Source organism: Peromyscus eremicus, unplaced genomic scaffold (assembly GCF_949786415.1).
Source record: "Peromyscus eremicus unplaced genomic scaffold, PerEre_H2_v1 PerEre#2#unplaced_62, whole genome shotgun sequence".
Taxonomy (NCBI): domain Eukaryota; kingdom Metazoa; phylum Chordata; class Mammalia; order Rodentia; family Cricetidae; genus Peromyscus; species Peromyscus eremicus.
In genome coordinates, this window is record NW_026734305.1 from 271,595 (window position 1) to 296,676 (window position 25,082).

Sequence of the window (25,082 nt, forward strand, 5' to 3'; positions counted from 1 at the left end):
GCTGCCATGTGGGTGCTGGGAATTGAACCTGGGTCCTCTGGGAGAACAGCCAGTGCTCTTAACCACTGAGCCATCTCTCCAGCCTCCCTGAGCCATCTTTCTAGTCCCACCTTTCCTCTTTTTGTTACTCCCCATTTTGTTTAATTGCTGGTCTTCTGTTTTTCATCTGTTGCTCTAATACTAATCTTAATCTGTATGTATCTTTTCCATTTTTACTTTAGTTAATGAGAATCTAAGCATGCATTATACTGTTTTTTGTCCTTTACCTCCCTTCCAAATGATTGGAGTTGAAGGGATGGATTTTTATGTTTACTGTATTTCCATAGTAGACTATCCTTTGGTTGTGTTTATGTCAAAAAATGGTATTGTATTCTCAAACAAATACTAGAGAGCAAGCTTAGTGCATTGATTATGAGCTGAGGGCTTAGTTGTGAGCTGCACCTCCAGTCCAGTGGGGAGGAACTCTGCCTTACTATAATCCAGTCCCTCTTGAGTATTGCAAATACTTCTACTGAAACAACAGTGTGATTAAGTAAAAAATCCCACCAACCACCAAATCTCACTATAGAGACACATGAAACATGGAAAATCAGAACATAAGACTTCACAATTACTAATTCTACAGTAGTCTACTCTGTGAGAGTAAGATGGAATCCTGAATAATTGAAAAGAACAATTATAAGACTAGACAAATAAAATCAGAGTACACAGATTTCTAAATCAGTTCAAAGAGAACAGAAGCAGACAGGTGAATAAGGACACCAGTACAATCTGAAAGTGGAATTGAACAGAAGTACTGAAAAAATTGGAGTTTTGGAAGTAAAAAGGTAAATTGAGTAAAAAAATTCTAGAAAGCTTCACTTACAGAGTAAATAACTTAAAAATATGAGTACATACCAGGTGTGGTGTCCCATGCTTTTAATCTCAGCACTCAGGAGCAGAGGCAGGTAGATCTCTAAGTTTGAGGCCTCCATAGTAAGTTCCAGGACACCCAGGGCTACACAGAAAAACCGTGTCTGAAAAAAACAAAGCAGAATGAAAGACTAGGAGGGCTTGAAGACAAGGGAGGGGAATTAGAACAATCAGACGATGGCACAAATAAAATAGAGTACGGGTGTATTAGATGTGTGGGACATCTGGGCACCGTGGGTGTAGATAGAGAAGTTCAGGTTAAAGGCATAGAACACATATTCAGTAAAATCACAGCAGGAAGTGTATAAAACCCAGGGAAAGAGCTGGCCAGATAGGTAAGAGTCGCCCCAACAGAAAAGACAGGAAAAGAGCCTCCTTACATTCTATGGTAAGCACATAGAACAAAGGTTGAAAACTAGCATGGTGCTGGTGGCTCACGCCTTTAATCCCAGCATTTGGGAGGCAGAGGCCAGCCTGGTCTACAGAGTGAGTTCCACGGCAGAGAGGGCTACACAGAGAAACCCTGTCTCAAAGCCAGGAAAAAAATAATAATTTAAAAAAAAAAAGGTTGCAAGCTGCAAGAGACAGGCTTCAAGTCCTCCATAAAGGCAAATCCATCAGAATAACAGCGGATTTCTCAACAGAAGCTCTGAAAATCAAGAGGGCACAAACCAATATATATCAAAGTCTGAAAGACAATAACTGCTGATCTAGCAAAGTCATCCTTCATAATTGAAGGAAAAAAAATAACACTTTCTATTATAAACACAAACTAAAGGAATTTACTAAAGACCATTTAGTGACACCACAGAAAACATTTAAAGGAATCCTAAACATTGGAGAGAAGATAAGCACATCCTGGAGGATACAAGAAGGATAAACAAAGTGCTACTAGAACGTAAATAAGCAGATAAGGATTAAAATATCAATACAGACATAACACAGTGGCAGGTATGAATACATAGCTCTGAATGCTTATGGTTTCAGTTTCTTACTAAAAGGCACAGGCTAGCAGACCAGGTTACAAAACAGAATCCATCTGTTTGTTGTCCAAGAGAAATCTCACTGGAGGAGAAGCACACTGTCTTAGTGTGAAAGATGGAAAAAGATACTTCTTTTTTGGGGGGTGGGGGGGAGTTCAAATCAGAGTTTCTCTGTGTAGTAGACCAGGCTGGCCTTGAACTCACAGAGATCTGTCTACTTCTACCCCCTGATTGCTGGGATTAAAGGTATGGGCCATCACCACCTGGCCAGAAAAAGATATTTCAAGAAATGGAACTAGAAATCAAGCAGGTGTAGCAATATTTATTTCTGACAAAATAGACTTGGAATCATAGTCCCTTTCCTGTGATTTTTTTTTTTCCTTCTTCTCCTCTCTCCTGCCCCTTTCCTGTTTTCCTTTCTTCCACTCTCTTTCTCTATGACACCCCAATATGCTGTGGTGAAGGTTCTGCTTTTCAGTCATTTGGCATGTACTTAATTGGTCCATTTAGCTTAAAAGACTACCTTCGTTAGAAAGTGTAATATAAAAACATAATTCCTGTTTCTTTCTCCCTCTCCCTCCTTCCCTCTCTCCCTCTCTCTCTTCCTTTCTTTCTTTGTTGTTGTTGTTGTTGTTTGTATGGTGTTTTGATACAGAGTGTCACTATATAGACTAGGCTGGCCTCAAACACACAGAACCCATCTGCTTTTGCCTCTTGAGTGCTGGGATTAAAGGTGTACACCACCATGCCTGGTCTGTCCCTTTTAAATCATACTTACTTTTCCTTTGACTCAGTTACCAGATTTTTAAAAATGAGCTTATGCTTTTTCAGATCTATCTTTCACTTTGTCCTGCTTTTAATTTGTTGTATTTAAGCCTTTCAACTTTTGGTGATAGAGCTTTGGGTGTGGTAGGCAAGTGCTGTGCCGCTGGATTACATCTTCATCCCCTTTTGGTGACCATTTAGTGGGTCTTAGAAGAATCATTCTGCTTAATAGCATAAAAACTTAATAATGAACTTGGAAAATTTCTGCATTTATTGACAAACTTACATACTTTCTTTTTTTTGACAGAGATGTTATGAACATAAACAGTATAGAAATGGATTGAAGTTCTGTAAACAAATCCTTTCCAATCCCAAATTTGCAGAGCATGGAGGTAAGGACAACTACTGTGCACCTTTAACCAGATTTGACATTATTGAATGACTGTCGGTCTTCCCTTATTTTGCTCTGTATTCAGCTGTAGACCATTAACTCTTTATGAGAAGATAAAATTTAATAATGAATTTTGAATTAAATACCAAGAAAATGATAGCACACTCAATTTAAGTTTTGGTTTCTTCTTATTTTCAGTATTAGCTCTTCTACTAGAGCTAATGGAAAGGCAGAAGAGCCCATTTAGGCCAGATGCTTGTTTTAATTAATGTGTTTATAAGGAAATTTTACTTTAGAACTTTGAGCTGGACGAATTTTATTCTTTACCATAAGCTTGTCAGAGGATGGCCATTTAGTTTCTTATTTATATTGTATCTTAATTAGCTCATCACCACTGAGCCATGGTTAAGACATTTGTATTTACAGCCAGATGTATGTAGCTTTTGTGTAAATAATGGTGGTGATGAGATATTTGTAGAACGGTTGGTGAGTATGTGACTAAACTTGTAAAGAAATAAAAGGAAAATAACGTTTTGTGGGTCTGATATCGATAGCTTTGGGAACCATGACTCATTAGTAATGAATTGACATTGTGTGTTGAGGAGGAGAGATTGACAGTTCACTCTGAAGTTTTCATCCTTCCTTCTCTTCATGTATTATGATTTCCTATGCTTGGGCTTTTACCAGGCTGCAGTCTGGAGATGGAAGCAGTGAGTCAAAAGACTTACACTGTTCTCCTTTCCTTGAAAACCTTCTTCAGTTGTTACCTGGATAGTAGGTTCTTTTTTTTTTTTTTTTTTTTTTTTTTGGTTTTTCGAGACAGGGTTTCTCTGTGTAGCTTTGCGCCTTTCCTGGGACTCACTTGGTAGCCCAGGCTGGCCTCGAACTCACAGAGATCCGCCTGGCTCTGCCTCCCGAGTGCTGGGATTAAAGGCGTGCGCCACCACCGCCCGGCTAGTAGGTTCTTTTTTATTCCATTGCTCATGTATGCGTTCTGGTAATGGAGCTTCTAATTTAATCATGATAGCTTCATTATCAGAAAGTGTAATAGCTCATAATTTTAGAGTAGTTTTCCCCTCTCTTTTTTTCTAAAACATTTTAGGAAGAAATAACATCTCCCTGATATTTTAACAGACTGAAATTAGGTTGAATATGAAGTATCACAACTTCACTGGACATACTTTTAGACAGATAACACCTGAGGGCTTTATTTTGTTAGTTTGTGAGAGCAGAATTCCTGCTGGTTTGTAATCCATGGTCGTGCTGCCATCTTCATCTAGGTGCAAGGGTTACGGGTGCACACGACATCCAGCCCCATACGTATCTTTATTCTTTCCTTCCTATATATAGTTCTCAGGTTTTTTGTTTTTTTTTTTTCTTTTTTGGTTTTTTTGAGACAGAGTTTCTCTGTGTAACCCTGGCTGTTCTGAAATTTGCTTTGTAGACCAAGCTGGCCTTGAACTCAAAGAGATCAGCTTGCCTCTGTTAGGGTTAAAGGCTTGCGCCACTACCACCCGCTATAGTTCTAAAATTTGATCTTAAAAATTAGGCAAATCACAGTATTTGTTTTAACTCTCATAGGATTATGCATTATAAAAATTTGGAATACCTTTTCTTGTTTGAAAAGTTACTATTTCTACAATACTTTTTTTCTTTTTTTTTAATCTATTTTTTAAAATTTATTTTTACTTTATGTGCATTGGCATTTTGCCTACATATATATGTGTGTGAGGGTGTCAGAAGCCCTCGGACTGGAGTTACAGACGGATATGAGCTGTCTTGTGGGTGCTGGGAATTGAACCTGGGTTCTTTGGAAGAGCAGCCAGTGCCACTGAGCCGTCTCACCAGCCCCTCTTTCCCCGCCTGTGCTCTCAAACTGGTGATTGGAAATGGTGAGCTTCTGACATCTTTAATTGTGTTCGTCATAGTAATCCTAAAGACTCAATAATAAGTTTCTGAAAATCAGAGATGTAGGGGATGTGTAGGTGGCAGGGTAACGTACTTGCTAAAGCAGACATGAAGATCTGAGTTGAAATTCCTCCAAACCACAAGAAAAGCTAGACAGGGCAGTGTGCAACCTTGTAATCCCAGTACACTTATGGGAGATAAGAAGCAAAGACAGGAGAATCTCAGGAAGCTGAGAGACCAACTGTTTAGGCATACACAGTTGCAAATAACAATAAGGTTTTGCTTCAAACAAGATTGAAAGCAAGGACAGAAACCCAAGGTTCTCCTCTGACCTCAACACATGTGCTAGTGCATGCAAGTGCCTTCATACAAACACATAGAAATACACAAGTCATAAACACACAAAAGCAGAACTGTAGATAATTTATGTGTGTCTTAATGAAGAATTGATTTAGCCTTCATGCAGCTTAGATTCATAAAAATGAAGTCTGTTTTCAAGATAGTATTTCCTATTTTAAAGGAATAGGTATATAGTCAATCTCATGAATTTCCCTAAGAATGCCAGTAGAGTGATTATTACTAGATAGTCTGCCTAGTCAGATGTTGGTGCATTTTGTATTCTTATCTTTTTTTTTTTCTCCCCTGAGACAGGGTTTCACTGTGTTGTCCTAGCCAACCAGGAAATTTTATATGTAGATGTATGTCCTGGCCTCAAACTTACAAGAGGTCTGACTGTCTGCTTCTGCCTTCTGAGTGTTGGGATTAAAGACAAATGCCACCATACCCGGTTAGATTTTTTTTTTCCAATGGTTTTTCAAGACAGGGTTTCTCTGTGTAGCTTTGCGCCTTTCCTGGAACTCGCTTTGTAGACCAGACTGGCCTCGAACTCACAGAGAATCACCTGCCTCTGCCTCCCAAGTGCTGGGATTAAAGGCGTGCGCCACCAATGCCCGGCCCTACCCGGTTAGGTTTTATCTTACATTTATTCATTTAAAAAACAAATCGGTGAGAACCTGCAAGAACAGAATATAGAGGTTTTTGCTTAGTTACCTTATTGGTTTTTAAAAATATTTTAATTCTGTACAAGCCTGAAACATCTTATTAATCTTGAAATGTTTGTCCTGGTTGTTTTTGAGATTATAGCTATTTCTTATTGATTACTTTCTTCTACCTTCTTTTTTTTTCTTTGTATTAAACCAGAAACTCTGGCTATGAAAGGATTAACGTTGAACTGTCTGGGAAAAAAGGAAGAAGCTTATGAATTGGTTCGCAGAGGTTTGAGAAATGACTTAAAGAGTCATGTGTGTATCCTTTTGAAAAGTATTTAAAGATTGAGTGGCTGTTTTGATATAAGAATACAAACTGAGTCAAGAAATGTAGATCCTTCTTACCATGAGGAAGTGGTTTTTTTTTTCTTAAACTGAAAACAGCTGTCATGATTCAGGGAGGTTTTTTCATATAACCACTGCATTTTAACAATACATGTGCGATACACTGTATTTGTGGAAGCTCTTCTTATTTTGGGAGGGGCCATTGTTATGGCTTGAATATTTATATCCCTCTAAATTCACATGTTGAAGCCTAGTCACTAGTATTAGGAGGTAGGGTTGTTTAAAAAGTGAGTAGGGTGTACTTTCGTATAAAAGCCCCTTTGCCACATGAGGATACAGTTAGCATATGCCATCTATGAAGGAGAACAAGACTCAAGACTCACTAGATAATGGATATTCAGAAGTAGAATGAACAGCAGATTTCTTCTGTTTATATATTACCCAGTTTAAGTAAGGTATTTTGTTCTAGCAGACTAAATGGTCCAAGACAGTGATTTCATTTACCCCGCATCTTAACTTTAGAGAGGCTATACTATAAGGAATATTAAAGAACCTATACTATATTGAGTAAGAGCAGAGGCGGTGAAGTATAGGTTTAGCAAGTGTGATGAACTTCTCTTAGACCGAAGCCCTACTCAGCCTCTTCTGTTAAATTAAGACTCAGTTTCCTCATTTGTGAAATGGGGATATTCATATTCTACTGGTTGTGGTGACTTAATGTTGAAATATATAACAAAATTGTGTTACATATTTGTGTTAAAATTTGTGTTAAGGGGTTGATAAGAGCTGTATTTGAGTAGAAATGTATGAGGGAAAACAAAGGGAAAAAATGTACTTTGGTAGTTTTCAGTCTCTAATAAGGATTCCTATGGGCTGGCATGATTTAAGAGCTGAGTCATTTAGCACATTTTCAAATGTTTAGCAGTCTATTAGGATAGTACAGGTGAAGTAAATAGTCTGTTGAAGGAAAATACTAGATACCTAACTAGAACATTTTGAGTGTATATAAAACATGGCTTGTTCAAAGAAGTACCACTAGTCCTGCAAAGCAGAAGTGTGTCAAGAAGAGTGTGATCAGGGACTAGAGAGGTAAGCCAGGGCTCAGCCGTATAGTTGTAGATACCCTCCCATTCTGCTCTGGGTTTACTTACTCACAGTAGATGTAACTCACTTAAATTACTATTTTTTAGATTAATTTTTATGTGTATGAGTCTTTTGCCTGCATGAATGCATTTGCACCACATGCCTGCCTGGTGCCCTTGGGAGCCAGAAGAGGGTGTCAGATCCTCTGGAACTGGAGTTACTAATGATGTGAGCCACCACATAGGTGCTGGGAAATGAACCCAGGTCCACTGCAAGATCAACAAGTGCTCTGAATCACCGAGCTGCCTCTCTAGTTCTCTGACGAACTTTCTAGGAAAATTAAACTCCTTGAAGATGATAGCCTGTTTAGGAGAAAGGATTAAAGACACATTATTTTGGTTTTTATTTTTTGGGTTTTAAGAGTAGAAGATAGAATTAAAAAAAAGACCAAAGGGGTAGTAGGATTGAGCGACTATAGTGATACAGTAAAAAGGGCTTGTACTAGATGAGACCCCCTCCCCCCTCTCTCTCAATAGGGTTTCTCTGTGTAGCCTCAGCTCTGCTGCAACTCTGTAGGCCAGGCTGTCCTTGAACTCAGAGATCTGCCTACCTCTGCTTCCTGAATGCATGTATCATCATTCCCGGCTATATAATATTCTTATAACCAATTGTCAGTTTCCTTGCTTATCTATTTCCTTTAATAAACTATAAGATCTCTGAATGTAGGAAATAAACCCCAATTACTGAGAATTTGTATCAATTCTTTTTTAAGTTAGTGTTTTGGTTTTATATGTGATTGAGTTTTGGGAACTTTGTGCCATGTAGAAGCATTATCCTAAAGACCTTTTAGCCAAAGGAAAGCCCTTCAGGATGTCATATAATTATACATCATGGCCTAGTTCTTCCCTTTCCTTTTAATGCTAAAGATTGTTCCTTACATTTACTTGGTGTTTGCTTTGTGTCAGCCAGTGAGTACTTTCATGAATATTATTTCAGTTAGTTATCCTTGTTTTGCTCTGCTGTGTAGATATTTTTATTTACATTTTGTAAATGAGAAACAAAATAAAGCTAATTTCTTTGAGGTTATAGTGTTAATAAAGCAGGTTAGACCTAATTGTCTGGCTTCAAATGCTGTGTTCTTTTCTGTTCGTTAAATTCTCTTTTATCTGTGTATTCTTTCCCAGTGTCCCCATTTACATTCAGAAATTTACAAATGTTAGCTTTTCAGATTTCTTGGGAGATTGTTTGGTGTGTATGTGGAAAACATTTTTTTGTTGTTGTTGTTTGAAAGGTTTCACTGTATACCCCTGGCGGACCTAAAACTCAACAGAAGTCTGTCTCTCTCTGCTTCCTGAGTGCTGAGATTTAAGGCATGTGCTTTCACACCTGTCTGGGAATAATATTTCTTGACATGTAGGTTACATCCTTAACTAAGTTCCTTTAGGTTGGCATGTTTATGGCCTTCTTCAGAGGTCAGACAAGAAATACGATGAAGCCATTAAGTGCTACAGAAATGCACTGAAATGGGACAAGGACAATCTTCAGATCTTAAGAGATCTTTCCCTACTACAGATTCAAATGCGAGATCTTGAAGGTTATAGGGTAAGTAAAATAGTTATTTTTTACTTTATCACAAGAGAAAAATCTTGTCACTTAGAACATTTAATATATTCTGGTTAAAGAAATTTTTCTTTCCATTTTTTGAAAGAAATTGAACTAACTGCCCCCCTTAGTGATTACACCAGTGATTGGAACAGTTAGATCTTAAAAACAAATCATTTTGAGATAGAGTAGGAGTACTGTGTATGTTGTTACTTATTTTGTTAAACATTAATACTCAGGTAGAATGTTGCTATTAGTATTTTATAAATATAGTCTTTTGTTACTTTTTGTAAAGTAAGTTTTAAAATTTTTTGTCTCTTTATATTCATTGAGATTTAATACAGTTTAGTAGCTTCTGTCTAACCCTTAAATCAGTAGTAGGTTTATTATTTCCTCTTTAATATTCTATTTCTTCATGGTAATGCTCGCCAAGCTGATTTCTTTACATGCCTTAATTAAACACTTGGGGTGAACTTTCTAAAGAATTTCATTTGCTGCTTTTGCTGAGGAGATCAGGAAATAAAGAAGGATATCTGGTATCAAGTTAAGAAAAATGCCATAAGATTAGAACTGGAGGCTTCAAAGTATTTATTTGTCTCTATACAGTTATATAATATTAGATGTTGAAATTTTTCTAAAATAGTTACCAGAATTGTGTTAACAGAAGGAATATTTGTGAAGCAAATTAATATGATCTTTTGTTTTCTTAGGGCCCCGAGGATTAAACTCAGGGCCTTGTGTGCTAGTCAGTGGAGAAGCGTTTGCTTTAACTGTAAACTTAAGCATATGTTTCTACCCTGTGAAGGAAACAAGATACCAGTTGCTTCAGCTTCGACCTGCCCAGAGAGCATCATGGATTGGTTATGCTATTGCTTACCATTTATTAGAAGACTATGAAATGGCAGCAAAAATTTTAGAAGAATTTAGGAAAACACAGCAGGTAATAACAAGCTAGTTTATTGTGTCTGATTTTTAAGTATAACTAAAAGAAAGGAGTTTAGTTTAGCTAACATTTTATTTGGAAATAGCTTCAAACTGTTCACTGTTTGAACTGTTAGAAGAGCAGTAGAAAAATCTATAGGAATCACCTGTATTTAATGGTAAACACGTGTGGTACATGTACTTTAAAATGTTTACAGTTAATATCTGTGCTTAATGATTATAGACATACTCTTTACATACTTCACGGTGCTCCTAAGAATTATTGTAATTGTTATAACTGCAGATGGTATCACAGATTATCAAAATTAGAGTTATTTTTAAGCTGTGGTAAATAGTGAAAATGGTCTTAATTTTTTTCTTTCTAACAATTTTTTTTCAATTCCATTGTCTGGTTTGGAGGCATAATTGTCATGTAGTGATCATTTCTCTGGAGTCTATATGAAATAATTTTAAATAATTTGTATTTTCTGGGGCTGGAGAGATGCCTAGTGGTTAAGAGCACTGATTGCTCTTCCAGAGGACCTGGGTTCAATTCCCAGCACCCACATGATAGCTCACACTTGTCTGTAATTCCAGCTCCAGGGGATCCAACACCCACAGCAAAACACCAGTGCACATAATACAAATAAATAAATGAGAAGGATTTGTATTTTCTGCTATTAATTATTTTGCTGAGCATACAGTAATGTTTTTGGAACATTCCTTAGTTTGGATTTGTTTGCCTTCCCTCATTGTTAGTTAAAACTGCACTTCTCACAGAAATCCACAGAGAAGATGGTTGCTTCTCAGTTCAGCACATCAACTGGTATATAATTTATCCATTCCATTTTATTGCTGTTAGGATGGTATTTGCAACTGTAAACTTGTTTTACTTTTTATTTACGAACAACCTAAGACCAAACAGCTCATCTGTCATCAGATTTTGACCACTAGCCTTTAGCATTCACTGTGTGGCTCAGCTGTTAAAATTGGAGCTATGAAGTAAGGATTCTCTGACTGCACCATTTTTTTCTAGATTTTTTATTTGCATTGTATTGCTAACAGATTTCCCTCTTTCCATTTATTTATTGTATATCTGAACTTGTGGGTTATTATATTTCAATTTATTATAAGCTTTTATTAACATTTCATAAACAGATATTTAGGAATTTTAAAAGTATTGCTGTTAACGAGGTATTATCTTTTTGTTTGGGGTTTGTAAATAATTTTCTAATTGCAAAAATAAAATTCTTATTGTTAGCATTCCTTGTATCTACATGCAGACATCTCCTGATAAAGTGGATTATGAGTATAGTGAACTCCTTTTATATCAAAATCAAGTTCTTCGGGAAGCAGGTCTCTATAGAGAAGCCTTGGAACATCTTTGTACTTATGAAAAGCAGATTTGTGATAAACTTGCTGTAGAAGAAACCAAAGGTATTTTAAAAACTGTAACTTTTAATTATAGCCAAGAGTGGGCTGAAAATTCATAGTTGCTGCTGACAGTTGAATATAATTCAGTTTGTTGATGGGGAAATATGTGTATCATTCATGCATTTTGAATAATTTGTGATGTAGGAAAATATACATTAAATGATGAACATTTTTGATTGAGGAGGAAAATCCACAAAAATTCATTTAATAAAATGACTTTGGTAAAGTGTTTTTGTTTTTGATTTTTCATTGTCTTTAAAGGGGGCTATGCTTTGTCCTCTTGGCTGGTCTCAAACCCCTGGGCTCAGTGGTCCTTATTCTCTAGCTGGGAGTAATTGAGACTACAGGGTTAGGCTAACACTCAGTGTGAGCATTCACTCTGTAAAGAACCCTTGTATTGATAATAAAAGGCTGGGGATATAGCTCAGATGTGGAAGTACTAGCCTAGCATGTATGAGGCCTTGAGTTTGAATTCCCAGTACTGCAAAAAAAGGAAAAGAAATCACTGCAGAATTTGGTCAAAACACAGGAGACAGTTGTAATTTTATAAAACAAGATTAACTATTTTAGAAATAACTCATTGGAAAAATTACAGTGTAAGTACTGTATGCCAGATTTTATTACCAGTATTATATATTTATAAATTAGTCCTTACTAAAATATGTAGAGGAAGCTGAATATAGTGGTGCACTCCTATAATCCTACACTGAAGGGACTAAGGCAGGATCAGGAGTTTGAGGCTAGCCTGGATCCTAGAGCAAGATCCTGTCTCAACCGGAACCCTCCCTCCCCCAAAAAACAAAAACAGAAAAACCCCCCCAAAACAAAAAAATTCAACAACAAAAGTAAACTAAAAGAGAAAGAATTCCCAGATCTCTTTATGGTTTATCTGAATTTCTTTGAAAAAGTAGAAAAACCATAAATTCTAGATGGAAAGGAACACGATTTGGATTCTTTTGTGTTAGAAGAGGTAGGTACTTAAATAAATGTCTCCAAATGCTACCATTTATTCCTAGGCTGAGAAAAAGAGAGCTTTATAGTTCTTACTCAATTGTTGGTTGGTTGGTTGGTTGGTTGGTTGGTTGGTTGGTTGGTTGGTTTGAGACCAGGTCCTTTTATGTTGTGATAGGTTAGCCTTTCCAGCTGTTCTGTTGGTGTTTTGGCTTGGCTTCTTAAGACTGAATGTCTCTTGTGTGCATTGTTGGGTGTTTTATAGTATACAGAGCTTTGTCTTGTTAGAAGAGCAAACAAAATATCTTTAATTATTGTCAGATTTCCTTTGAGAACCCAGCCACATGTTGAGGTTCAAAGTCTTAATTTTTACAACACTCTGAAAGACTCTTCACAAATTTACTTAAGTTATGTCCACTTTAAAGTACTGAAAATAGTAGTGACTTACTTGATCATTCAAAGCAGGATAGGGACGCTGGGAACTCAGGAGAACACTGTCCACTGTCAAACATTAATTCAAAACCAGACTTTAAAGAGAAATTTTGCGGGAAAATTTCCTTGGGTTTTTTAATTCTTGTCTTCTTTTTAAATAGGGGAACTTCTGTTGCAGCTGTGTCGTTTGGAAGATGCTGCTGATGTTTATAGAGGATTACAAGAACGGAACCCTGAAAACTGGGCCTATTACAAAGGCTTAGAGAAAGCACTGAAGCCAGGTAGTGTCCTTATAGTCACTGTTTTTATTCTTTTCTTTTCTTTTTTCTTTTTTTCTTTTTTGAGACAGTTTCTCTGTGTTGTCCTGACTGTCCTGGAACTCACTCTATAGACCAGGCTGACCTCAAACTCACAGACATTTTCCTGCCTCTGCTTCCTGAGTGCTAAGATTAAAGGCATGCACCACCACAGCCCAGCTTTTTTTTTTCTTCATCCTTTTCTTAATGTATGTTTTATTAACACTTTGTAAAGTGCAACCAAAAAACAGTGGTTAAGGCTGTACAGAATCTGGAGCCAGACAGTTCTTTAATCAGCACCTAGGAAGTGAATTCCAGGGCTACATAGTGAGACTATGTCTCAAGAAAACTAAACAAACAAAAAGAAGCAGAAATTGGTTCAAGTCTAACATGCTAGATTTTGTTAGTTCATGCTTACAACCTCTGTACTTGAGAGGATGAGGTAGGAGAATCTTGAGTTTGAAGCCAACCTGGATTGAAAAAGTAGTTGCAAGGTCAGATTTTATATACTGATACCCAGAAATAACAATGAAACAGTAGGTCCAAAATCTAAATGTATAAGTGCCCCGGCCAGCGGGGTATCAACGGGGGCGACCCACCTGTGGGAGAGAATGAGAGGGATGGGGGAGACACGAGAGAACAAGAAGACAGTGTGTTCTGATCAAGCTGCAAATTTTATTCTCCTCAGCAAGGCTTATATAGCATGGGAGGGGGAGGGAAGGAGGGAAGGGGTGCACGACGTGCAGTACGTGCAGGTGAAGGGAGACATGCAGGTGAAGAGCTACGTGCAAGTCGTGAGGCTGCTAGGTGGTAAGGTCACTGGTCAGGGCCCATTGTTCTGTTGCTATGCTACCTGACCTGCCTGACCTGTTCCTTATCTTTGGTTTAGGGTAGGGGCTTGTTCTCTGGCTTAGCTAGTACTTTTCCATGGTCCATGTTTGGTCTCTGACATATAAGTATACTTCTCAGTCATATAAAAGATTGAGAATATTCTGAAATCTACTTTTACAAGATGATAGAATTGTTTGAAAATGGCCAGTGAGATGACTCAGTGGGTAAAGATACCAGCAAGCCTAATGTGATCTGAGCTTGATACCTGGGATCCACATGGTAGAAGAGACTTGACTCCCTACCTGTGACCTCAAAATGTGTACAGTGGAATGCAAATGCATGTGTGTGCCCCCACACCCCAACACACACCACACCACACTCAAATAAGTAAATGCCATAAGTTTAAATTTTTATGTCTAAGAGTGATTTGCCTACATGCATGTATGTGCAACACTTTTAACATGCCTGATATCCATGGTGGCCAGAAGTCATCAGGCCCCCTTGGACTGGGATTACAAATGATTGTGAGCTTGCTCGAAATCAAGGCCAGGTCTTCTGGAAGAGCATCCAGTGCTCTTAACCATAGAGCCATTCTCCAGCTCCATAAATTTTTTTAGTTAAAAAAAGAAAAAACTGCCAGGCACAGTAACACATACCTTAAGAGGCAGAGGCAGACAGATCTCTGTGAATTTGAGGATAGAATGTCTACATAGTGATTTTTAGGCTAGCAAGGGTGATGTAGTGAGGCCTTGTCTTAAGAAAGAAAGAGAGAGAGAGAGAGAGAGAGAGAGAGAGAGAGAGAGAGAGAGAGAGAGAAAGAAATGATTTGAAATAACTTATTTCTTGAAAAAGATCTTACTGTGTCTCCCTGGCTGGCCTCAGATTCAGGGATCACCTGCCCCTGCATTCAGAGTACTGATATTAAAAGCATGCACCATCATACCCAGCCAGAAATAACTTCTGAAAAAAATGATAAATGTATAGTAGCTTTGAAATCATAAAAGGGAAGTGTAAATTTGTCCTTACTGTAATGGACCTATCTCTGAGGATAGAGACAAGCAGAATCTTTGGTCAGCTGTGGCTGTAGCAGGCAGGGCAGCTCCTACATCCATATAAATGTTGGCATGCTTCACGTGCAGCATGGTTTTGTGAGAAGATGTGTTAAATTTCCATCTCTTGCTCTCTCCCATGAATGGGCTAAAACAAATCACTGTATCAGCAACAGCTTTGCATAACCTACACTCCTTAAAGCAGAAGCTGACACACAGGGAAGAAAACAGGTAAAGTCTAAAAAGTACAAAAAGGAAGAAAGGTGTAGAGGCATCTAAACTGCCAGCTGAGTGACTTCAGCATTGTACTATTGGGTACAGGTAATTGGAGAACCAGTTATTCCAAATACTGAGCATAGAAATGATAATGAGATAGAAAACATGAGCTGAGTGTGGTAGTGCATACCTTTAATCCCACGGTTTAAAAGGAAGAGGCAGGGGAGTCTGAGTTTGAGGCCAGCCTGGACTACAGAGTGACAAGCAGGGCTACACAGAGAAACCTTGTCTTGAAAAACAAACGAACAAACAAACACCACATCAGAAAACTTCACCCACACAATCTGGTTTGACTCAATTCCTCTTAAGGCTGGTATAGTGGGCTGTTTCTGATGTTATTGATACATTCAGGAGAAACCTTGCTGGTGATAACTTTAACTGGGAACTTATACTTTCATAGGAGCATCATCATTCCGTGTAGATAATGGAAGAATCTAAGATAGAAGGAATTAGAGCCATGAATCATAGCTGCCTGAAGTGGATGCTGGGATCTCAATTTGGAAAATTCTAGATCACAGACCATCCCTTTGTTCCTGAAATAAAGATCTGAACAGATCTGTTAGGACAGAGACCACATCAGACAAAGGGAAATTAGGGTCATGGAAGATTAAACTAACAAATGGCTTTGTGCTGAGAGTAAAAGAAAACATAAAGTATGAAGACATGGAAATAAGGGACAGGTACAGATGTTCCAAATAAATCACAGGAAAAACTCAGAACAGAGAAGCCGTGGACAGTAACTCAGGTTCTTACAACCAAGTCCTGAGATTTTAAATTATTTACTTTGTATGGCTAATGGGTATTTAAAGTATGAAAACAATTGGAAATACTTTAAAATGTTATATTTAATTGGCAAGATTACACATAATTTTCTTGTACAACTTTCCCTTTTATTTTTCTGTTTGAGACCAGTCTTGCTATGTAGCTCTGATTGGTTTTAAATTTGCTATGTTAGACCAGGCTGGTGAATCACAGAGATTCACCTGCCTCTGACGCATTAAAGGTATGTGTCATCACACCCAGCCAATTGTAATGTTTATTTAGAAAAAAATGAACTTGGGTAGAAATACGCAATTTGTAATTACAAATAGAAAGGTTTTTTTTCCTCTCTCTCTCTTTTTTTTTTTTTGGTCTACAGCTAATATGTTAGAACGGCTAAAAATATATGAGGAGGCCTGGACTAAATATCCCAGAGGACTGGTGCCAAGAAGGCTGCCGTTAAACTTTTTATCTGGTAAGTAGATGAATTGCAAAGGAAAGAAAATGCTATCATGATTTAAGTGTGAATACGTGTGTTTATGAAGGCTAATGTATGCATTGTTAAGAGTTGTCAACAGAAACTTTCTCTTCCAGGAGAGAAGTTTAAGGAGTGTTTGGATAGATTCCTAAGGATGAATTTCAGTAAGGGTTGTCCACCTGTCTTCAATACTTTGAGGTCGTTATACAGAGATAAAGAGAAGGTAAAGTCAACCACGATGTCCTCTGTGCTCTCCATTACCTGGGCCGAGTACTACCTGTCTTGTGAACCTGTCAGTCTCTTGGCCTGCAATGGGAATGCTTCTAGACCTTCTTCCTTTGTAATCTGTTTGCTCTTTGGTCCTTTAGTGACTTCAGTATTTGCTTTCTTTTCTTCCCTTTAGCTCATACTAACATTTTTTTTCTAACCCATTTTTATTGTCAGAAGTGATTTTTTTTTCTTTTTCTTGAAACTAAATTTTAACCTTGTAACCCACCATTTTTATTCAATAAAAAAGTTCTTCAGAAGAATTTTTTTTCTTTTTTTTTTCCTTTCGGTTTTTTGAGACAGGGTTTCTCTGTATAACAGCTCTATCCTGGAAGTCACTCTGTAAACCAGGCTGGCCTCTAACTCTCAGAGATCTACCTGTCCCTGTGGCACTAAAGGTGTGTGCCGCCAACACCCCCCCCCCCCCCCCCAGCCTTCAAGTGCTTTTTAAGAAGGCATTTTAATCTTTATGTTGATTGCTTCCTTGCAAGAACAATGTCATCAAGATATATTGGGTTTGGGCTGGAGAGATGACTCAGTGGTTAAGAGCACTGGCTGCTCTTCCAGAGGACCCAGGTTCAATTCCCAGCACCCACATGGCAGCTCTTAACTGTCTGTAACTTCTTTTCCTGCGGTCTGACACCCTGGCACCAGTGCACATAAAATTAAATAAATTATTTTTTTTAAAAAAGATATATTGAGTTAAAAACATGAAAGACATTGAAAAGAACTAGAAAGGTGAAAGAAATTAAGCATGCATAACACATAATGTACATTTACTTGCCACTCCTTGTGGGAGCCCGTTCTCGGGTTCCTCGTGGCTTTACCCAGCAGGTCCTCATAGAGGATGATTAGGACCACGGGCCTGAGTGCAGATGTCTGAGATGGTCTGCACTTGGCTGTGCTGGGGGAGGAGGTCTTTTGCTCCACCCCTTGGTGTCTCTATAAAAACCCTGGGGCAGAGACAGTCGGGGCCCGTTGGAATAGGTTCCAGGCCCTCTCGAGGCTATCCTTTATTTTCTATCTGTTTATCTCCGCGATATTCTCCGCAATAAATCCTTCTATCTAATATTTCCTGCTGCTCGCACTCAAGAAAACTCTGGGGAACTGTGGGGGTGGTTGGGTAAACGCCCCACAACTCCTTTCTCTTTTTTCCTTACCGTAGGTCACATCCATAAAATCTAACCTATTCTAGTTTTGGAGTAGGGAGAATGGTTTGCGCAGCAGTCTTAAGTCTACAGTCCTATGTTTTTATAATTCTCTTCTAGTCTTTTAATAGTATCCAACTTAGCGAAATAAAGTTTTACTTTTACTAAGTTTACCTAATACTGGATTAAATTCTGAATTATGATAGTTCAGTTGTTACTAAACGCACCTAATTCAAACAGTTTGGGGATGACATACTGCATCTTGGTACAAGTGTATATCCTAACTTGGGAGGAGAGCACAGGTATGCTATAGTAATCTGGCTGTGACCCTTCAGTTCTTGTAGTCCACTCACAAGGAGAACAGCAATAATCTGTTTGTGGGCCATTTAAGAGAGTTTCTTTAGTAATGAAAATCAAATAAATAAATCCTGGTTTTTTGTTTGTTTTGTTTTGTTTTTTAATTTTTTTTTTTTAGATTTGGTATGGGTATTGCGCTATGTTGCCCAAGCTGGCTCAAATTTCCGGGCTCATTTGATCCTCTTGTCTCAGACACTTGAATAGGACTACAGACATCTGCTACTGTGCTCTGCTTAAATTAGGGAATTAATGAAATAGAAGTACTTCATGCCTCTGAGGAAGTAGTTAAAATTTAGGAGAAAGTACAATCTGGACAGACAGGTATTTTCCTGGACTTTAAGCACTCTATTTTGCTGGGCTTCAGGGTAGTGATGTTTCTCCTGGATTTTGTAAAAAGTTCATTTACCAATTAGGAAAATGCCCTTTTCACATAGAATTTAATTCTTGTTATTTATTTGAGGCCAGACTTCATGTCTCAAGTTTCAGGCTTGCTACATAGTTGGGGCTGACCTTGATCATAATGGTAGTGAATCCTTCTGCCTTCCCCTCCTACATGCTGGCATTTACATGCATGTGCTGCCATGCTAGGTTATGGCACTTAGTTCTTGATCATAACAGATGATAACTGTTGGTATTCTTTATGTGTTTTAAGATCAAAAGTTAATTTAGATCTGAGTTATCTGTAGCATTGCCTTTGTCCAACATTCACTGACTGCTGGGTTAGTAGATGTTTTACTTTCTGTCAGGGAAAGGAACTTAGTAGTAAGGCTTTAGGAGATTGGACCTTCATTTTTAGGTTTTTTATTTGTCTTATTTTATTTTTAAAGACAAGGTTTCTCAGTATAGCCTTGGCTGTCCTGGACCTCAATCTTTATACCAGGCTGGCGTTAAACTCACAAAGATCCACCTGCCTCTGCCTCATGAAGGCTGGGATTAAATTGGTATGCCACCACTGCCTGGATGAGTCTTTTTAGGTTTTTGTCTAGAGGTTAAAGTACTCATAAAGGGAGGGGATATGTGTTGGAATATTTGTTTAGTCCTTTATATAAGGAACACATTTTACACAAGAGCAATAACTTTGTTTCATTAAAATGTGCTCATATTTGTACTTTAGGTGGCAATCGTAGAAGAACTAGTAGTTGGTTATGAAACCTCTCTAAAAAGCTGTCGCTTATTTAACCCCAATGGTAAGTACATATGTTTTTAATAGATTATGAAATTATCATTCAGGTTAGTCTTCATTATTTTGATAGCAAGTATGGTGCATTTAACTTCTTTTCCTATTATGATGAAGATCCATTAATTACAGTGTCATGATAATGTTTTATTAAGAATCATATCAATTTATTGGAAAGAAAGCTATGTCAAGTTTAAAGGATCTGTAAAACTTGATTTAGTAATAAAATGATCCTCCATTTGCTCATCACTTGGCTGCAATAATTTTAAATTCATATCCAAACATTTAATCATAGCCTTAACTAATTCCCTCTGTTTTTTACTTTTCTTTTTCCTTTTTAGTTCTTCAAAACAGTGTAGCCCTGGCTGTCCTGGAACTCCATCTGTAGACCAGACTGGCCCCAAACTCCCAGAGATCCACCTGCCTCTGCCTCTGCCTCATGAGTGCTGGGATTAAAGGTGTGGGCCATCATACCTGGCTTTCCCTCTATTCTTAAATCCCAAGCTTTACATTATTTCATGAATTTTTCAACATATCTTAAGTGAAATACTTCATTTCAAACAAAGCATGGACTTGTAATCCCATCTACTCTTAAGTATTTGAGGCAGGGGAATTTTAAGAAGTTCAAAGTCTCTGGGCAAGTGAGAACCTGTTTCAAAATTTTAAAAAAGAAAGAAAAAGAGGGTTGCTGATACAGCTTAGTGGTAGAGTGGTAGCTTGGTGTGTCTTACCAGGCCGTAGAGTTCAATCTCAAGTATTCCATGCCCCCCCTCCCCCCAAAAAAACCCCACATACAGACATACAAACCAGGATGATACCGTCATTATGCTTACAGATTAGCTCAGTCTGTAAAATATTTGTGGCAAGTGTAAAGACACCCCCCCCCCCCCCGTTTGATTTCAATGCTCACATTTGGGGGAGGCGGGAGCAAGGCCTTGTGGTATGTGTTTATATTCCCAGTACTGGGGAGGATTTATTTGCTAGGTAGCAAGCCTCTGATCCCAGTGAGAGATCCATTGCAACTGAGAAATGACACTTGATGTTGTCCTCTGTCCTCCATGTACATGTGTGCTGCTGGGTCACACACAAATAGGTGCGCATATGCACACAGAACAAGTATGTCTTTAAATCTTAATAACCAGCTGACAGTCACATTTTCAGTTGTATTGTGTTCAGTCTTCCTCCCTTCTAACTCAATCCCTTCATCCTTCCCTTCCTTTCTCCTTAACTTCTTTTTTCTCCATCCTTTTCTTTTTTCTTTTTCCTTCTTCCAGATTTTTGAGATTAGGGGCTTAACCTTATAATTTAAGATGTTATTGAACTCATGACAGTTGTCTTAGTTAGGATTTCTGGAAGGGTTTGTTGCAATTTACAACTCTTAGGTCACCCTCCATCACTGGTGGAAGTCAGGAAGGAGTAAGGTAGCAAGCAGTGTGGAGGCAGGACCTGAAGCAGAGGTCGTGGAGCAGTGCTGCTTACTGGCCTGTTTCCTAGGGCTCAGCCTGATGTCTTATGCACCTCTGGACCACCTTCCTGGGAGTAGCGCCACTAACAGTGGTCTGAGCCCTTCCATATCAATCACTAATTTAAAAAATGCACTACAGGCCTGCCCACAGGCCTGCCTGATGGGGGTGGGGTATTCTCACTTGAGGCTTCCTCTTCCATCACTCAGTTTGTGTCAAGTTGGCATAAAACTAGCCAGCTCAGCAGTACTCCTTCTATAGTCTCTCAAGTGCTTGGATTGTACCACACCCAGCCTTTCAATTTGTTTGAAGATCCATGTAACTTACAGAATTTGGTTGTTGTCTTTTATGTCTGTTTTAATTTGTTTATCATCTCTTGAATCTGTGATTTATTTATTGGCGAATGAATTTTCTTAGTCTAGACTCTGATGAATATATTGTTATGTATACTATTTTTCTGCCCTTAGAATTTTTTTTAAATTGGTAGTTAGATGCTTACCATTAGCTACATAGAAAAAGTATGTCAGTAGTTTGCACCTCATGTTGTGGTGGCCCCAATCAGTCCATGAAATTATTTCGTTGCTACTTCATAACTATAATTTTGCTACTGTTATGAATAGTAATATAAATATCTGTTTCTTAATGGTCTTAGGCAACCCTTGTGAAAGGGTCATTTGACCTGCAAAGGAGTTGTGACCCACAGCTTGAGAACTACTGGTCTAATTCTTTAGTTACAGTACAGTTCAAATGCTGGTCGGTAGCTACATGTATATAGCTAATGTCTGTTCTGCTGAACAGGGCATGTAGAGAAACTTGTCTGTTGCTGCAGAACCTTCTAATGCACAGGTTCTAGCTAATCCTTTGAAGATTGATTATATGGCTTTCTTTTTTCTTTTTCTTTTTAAAACATAAACTGAGTGAGCCAAAATGATTTTTTTCTATTAGTAGACAGATACTGTTATTTTAAAAGCTAGATTTTATTTCACTTACTACTTGATTTCCAAAAGTTTCTGTTTGTATGGAGAAAAACACAATTTTTTTTTCCCTATGCTATACTTTGGTTCTTTACCAGTTTTCAAAATATTGGACTGGTTCATTGCATCCTTAAACTTGGCAAGTAGTTTTAGTTAGATGAATTCAGGGCCTGTTGACTCTTGCGTTTAGTCCCCAGATCCCACATGGTAGAGAACTGAACTTGCTTGAATAAGTTGTCCTCTGACCTCTGCATGTGCACTGTGGCAGGCATACACCCAGACACATACACTTACAACAAATAAATATAATAAATGTTTTAAAAGAGAATAATTTATATTTAAGCATGCCTGATACTTATTTATTTAATTTTACGTGGCTCCATCTTTCAAGTGCTGTGGTGGTAGGTGATAACTTACTCGCTGACAAGATCTTGAGCACTTATCTTGTGCACTACCACTGAAGATCTGGAATCATTTTTCCCACAGAGTTCTGGCTTCAATAGTGGAATAGCCCACCGTGGGACCTGGGGTTCACATTGCTAGTAAGCTGGCCATTGTTTCTAGGTCTCCGAGTAATTTTACAGTACTTTTAAAAAGGCATACCATGGTTTCATTGGTTAATTGTCATGATATTCCTTTGATGATCAGTATTTTTCTACATAGTTTACAAATGTGGAAGAGGCTCAATGACATGCCCACGAATATGCAGCACTTTTGTTGCAGATCTAGCACATTGGGGAGTTGGTGAGTTCCACTCCTGTTATTCGTCCACTGAGCCACCCTGTTTTTATTAGGGAAAAATGAGGTCATAGAAATTTATATTTAAGGACAGAATTTTGTGTGAATTGTGTGTTTAACGTTCACATATTCTTATATTAAAATTACATCTTGAAAAAATTACATCTTGAGTTAAATAGAAGAAATACTTTTTGTTTGTCTTACTTTCTTTGGATATTAGCTTTTATTCAGTCTATATAATTGATCTTTACATATTCAACATAATATTAAGACCTAAAAATGTCACCAAAAATAAAATGTCCACATCATAAATATATATGTGGGTTAGTATATTACTTAAAAACTTAATTAGGTGGTCACGCTTTTCTTTTTAAAATCTTAATATATGCAAGGTATTATGCTAAAGTGTGCTTAAGATACAGAATAGAAAACATGCTTTGGTAGGTTTTAATGTGCTTAGCTGTAGGTTATATCTAGATACATGCATAAACTACATTAAAGCTATTTATCTTATAAATAGAGGGACCAATATGGGGGAGTGGATATTCTCTTAATATTTGTAATATCTAATCTTGATTTCTTCATTCTTCCCTTTCAAGATGATGGAAAGGAGGAACCACCAACCACATTACTTTGGGTCCAGTACTATTTGGCGCAACATTATGATAAAATTGGTCAGCCATCTATTGCTCTGGAATACATAAATACTGCTATTGAAAGTACACCAACGTTGATAGAACTCTTTCTTGTAAAAGCTAAAATCTATAAGGTAAAAACCTTTACCCCCTTTTTTCTTATAATGATATTAGTCATAATTTTTGTTATTTTATAGCTTCTAGGTAGAGTAAGTAAAATAACACTCTATGAGAAATACCAGTTTGATTTATTCTTGGAGCTGTCATGGTCATGTTTATTTGGTCATTAATCAATAACTATACAAACAATACATAAGTGTGTGTGTGTGTGTGTGTGTGTGTGTGTGTGTGTGTGTGTGTGTTTATGCGAATGCACTTGTGCTCCCATTATCACTGTATGTATAATTCTGTTTATAGTTATTTACTATAAAGCGTGTTTCTGTTAATACTTGAATATGGTCACGTGTAAGCATCTGATAATGAAGTGAAGTGGAAATTTATTTTGAATGTACGTGGTACCATCTTTTGACTCAATTCCTGAGCATGAATGCATTAGAATCTTCTGTTTTGTGTTCTGATGTCTTAAAGTTGCCTGTTCTGTCTTATTTGCCAGTATATCCAGTAATCAGACCTTTTAAAGGAGTTATTGTAAACTAATAATATATTTAGTAAGAAAATAATGGAATTAAATAGTATTTCAAAGCACCCCCCCTTTTTTTAACTATACTGGGTATTGAATCCAGAGCTTCATACATACTATATAGACATTAACACTGAGTTGCACCCATCTGCAGGTTTTGTTTATTTATTACTATCTTTATTTTATATGAGGCATGGTCTGTAGTCTAGGCTGGCTTCAAAAGTGGAACTTTTCCTGCCTCAGCCTCCTAGTGCTGGAATTACCAGTGTGTACCACCATTCTGTGTCCCAGAACTTGTAAAAAATTTTCTAACATAACATTTATTTATTTTGATGGAGGCGGCATATGTGTTCTATACTATAGCATGTACATGTAAGTCAGAAGACAACTTATGAGAGTATTCTCTTTCTACCATGTGGGTAGAAAGGTTTGAACAGGTCATCAGGCTTGGCGGCAGTTTCTCTTTACCTGCTAAATGAGCCATCTTGTTTGCTACCCAAATGTTTTAATGCCAAGTTTTACTCAGTTTTGTGGCTTTACCAGATGTATTAGATAAATGAATTACAGTTAGGATAGTGGAGGAGTGTCCATTAATAGCTTTCTGACCTGTGGCTTGCCAGTTTTGCAAGGCTAACTGGCTGGTGAGTTCCAGGAATGTTCCTGTCTTGGCCTCTCCCAGTAGTAGGATTAGAGACTCAGGCTACCACAACTGGCTTTTTACATGGATGCTGGGACCCAAACCCAGGTCTGGAGTCAGAAGAATACCTTTTCTTTCATTTGTTTATTTTAGTTATTTATGGGTCAAAAATGACTTAACACAGGAAAATTATCATATTTACTGGTTAATTTTGTTTTTGTACCTTCAAGCATGCTGGGAATATTAAAGAAGCTGCCAGGTGGATGGATGAAGCCCAGGCCCTGGACACAGCAGACAGATTTATTAATTCCAAGTGTGCAAAATACATGTTAAAAGCCAATCTGATTAAAGAGGCTGAAGAAATGTGCTCCAAGTTTACAAGGGTTTGTATGGCTAATGTTCTGGAGTGTAAACAGGACATAATTGACTTTGTACTCAAACCTGTCTCTCTTTCAAAGTTAGTTCTTTTAAGTGTATAGATGTTTTACCTGCATATGTGTCTGTGAACCCTGTGCATGCCTGGTGCCTGCCTACCAAGGCCAGAAGTGGGTATTGCATTTCCTTGAACTAGAATTAGAGACAGTCGTGAGCAGCCATATCAGTGGTGAGAATTAAACCTGAGTCTTCTGGAAGAGCACTCAGGT

General features: G+C 37.7%; 1 protein-coding gene across 1 annotated transcript in view; it reads left to right on the forward strand.

Annotated features, from left to right (window-relative positions):
- Naa15 (N-alpha-acetyltransferase 15, NatA auxiliary subunit) overlaps nucleotides 1-25,082 on the forward strand; it is a 74,791-nt gene that overhangs the window by 26,724 nt on the left and 22,985 nt on the right. The window contains exons 2-12 of the mRNA XM_059252477.1: nucleotides 2,968-3,052; nucleotides 6,160-6,264; nucleotides 8,818-8,975; nucleotides 9,781-9,915; nucleotides 11,180-11,333; nucleotides 12,875-12,994; nucleotides 16,304-16,399; nucleotides 16,519-16,625; nucleotides 19,289-19,361; nucleotides 23,126-23,295; nucleotides 24,669-24,821. Of these exons, the coding sequence (XP_059108460.1) occupies nucleotides 2,968-3,052; nucleotides 6,160-6,264; nucleotides 8,818-8,975; nucleotides 9,781-9,915; nucleotides 11,180-11,333; nucleotides 12,875-12,994; nucleotides 16,304-16,399; nucleotides 16,519-16,625; nucleotides 19,289-19,361; nucleotides 23,126-23,295; nucleotides 24,669-24,821 (1,356 nt within the window). The remainder of the gene's footprint in view (nucleotides 1-2,967; nucleotides 3,053-6,159; nucleotides 6,265-8,817; nucleotides 8,976-9,780; nucleotides 9,916-11,179; nucleotides 11,334-12,874; nucleotides 12,995-16,303; nucleotides 16,400-16,518; nucleotides 16,626-19,288; nucleotides 19,362-23,125; nucleotides 23,296-24,668; nucleotides 24,822-25,082) is intronic.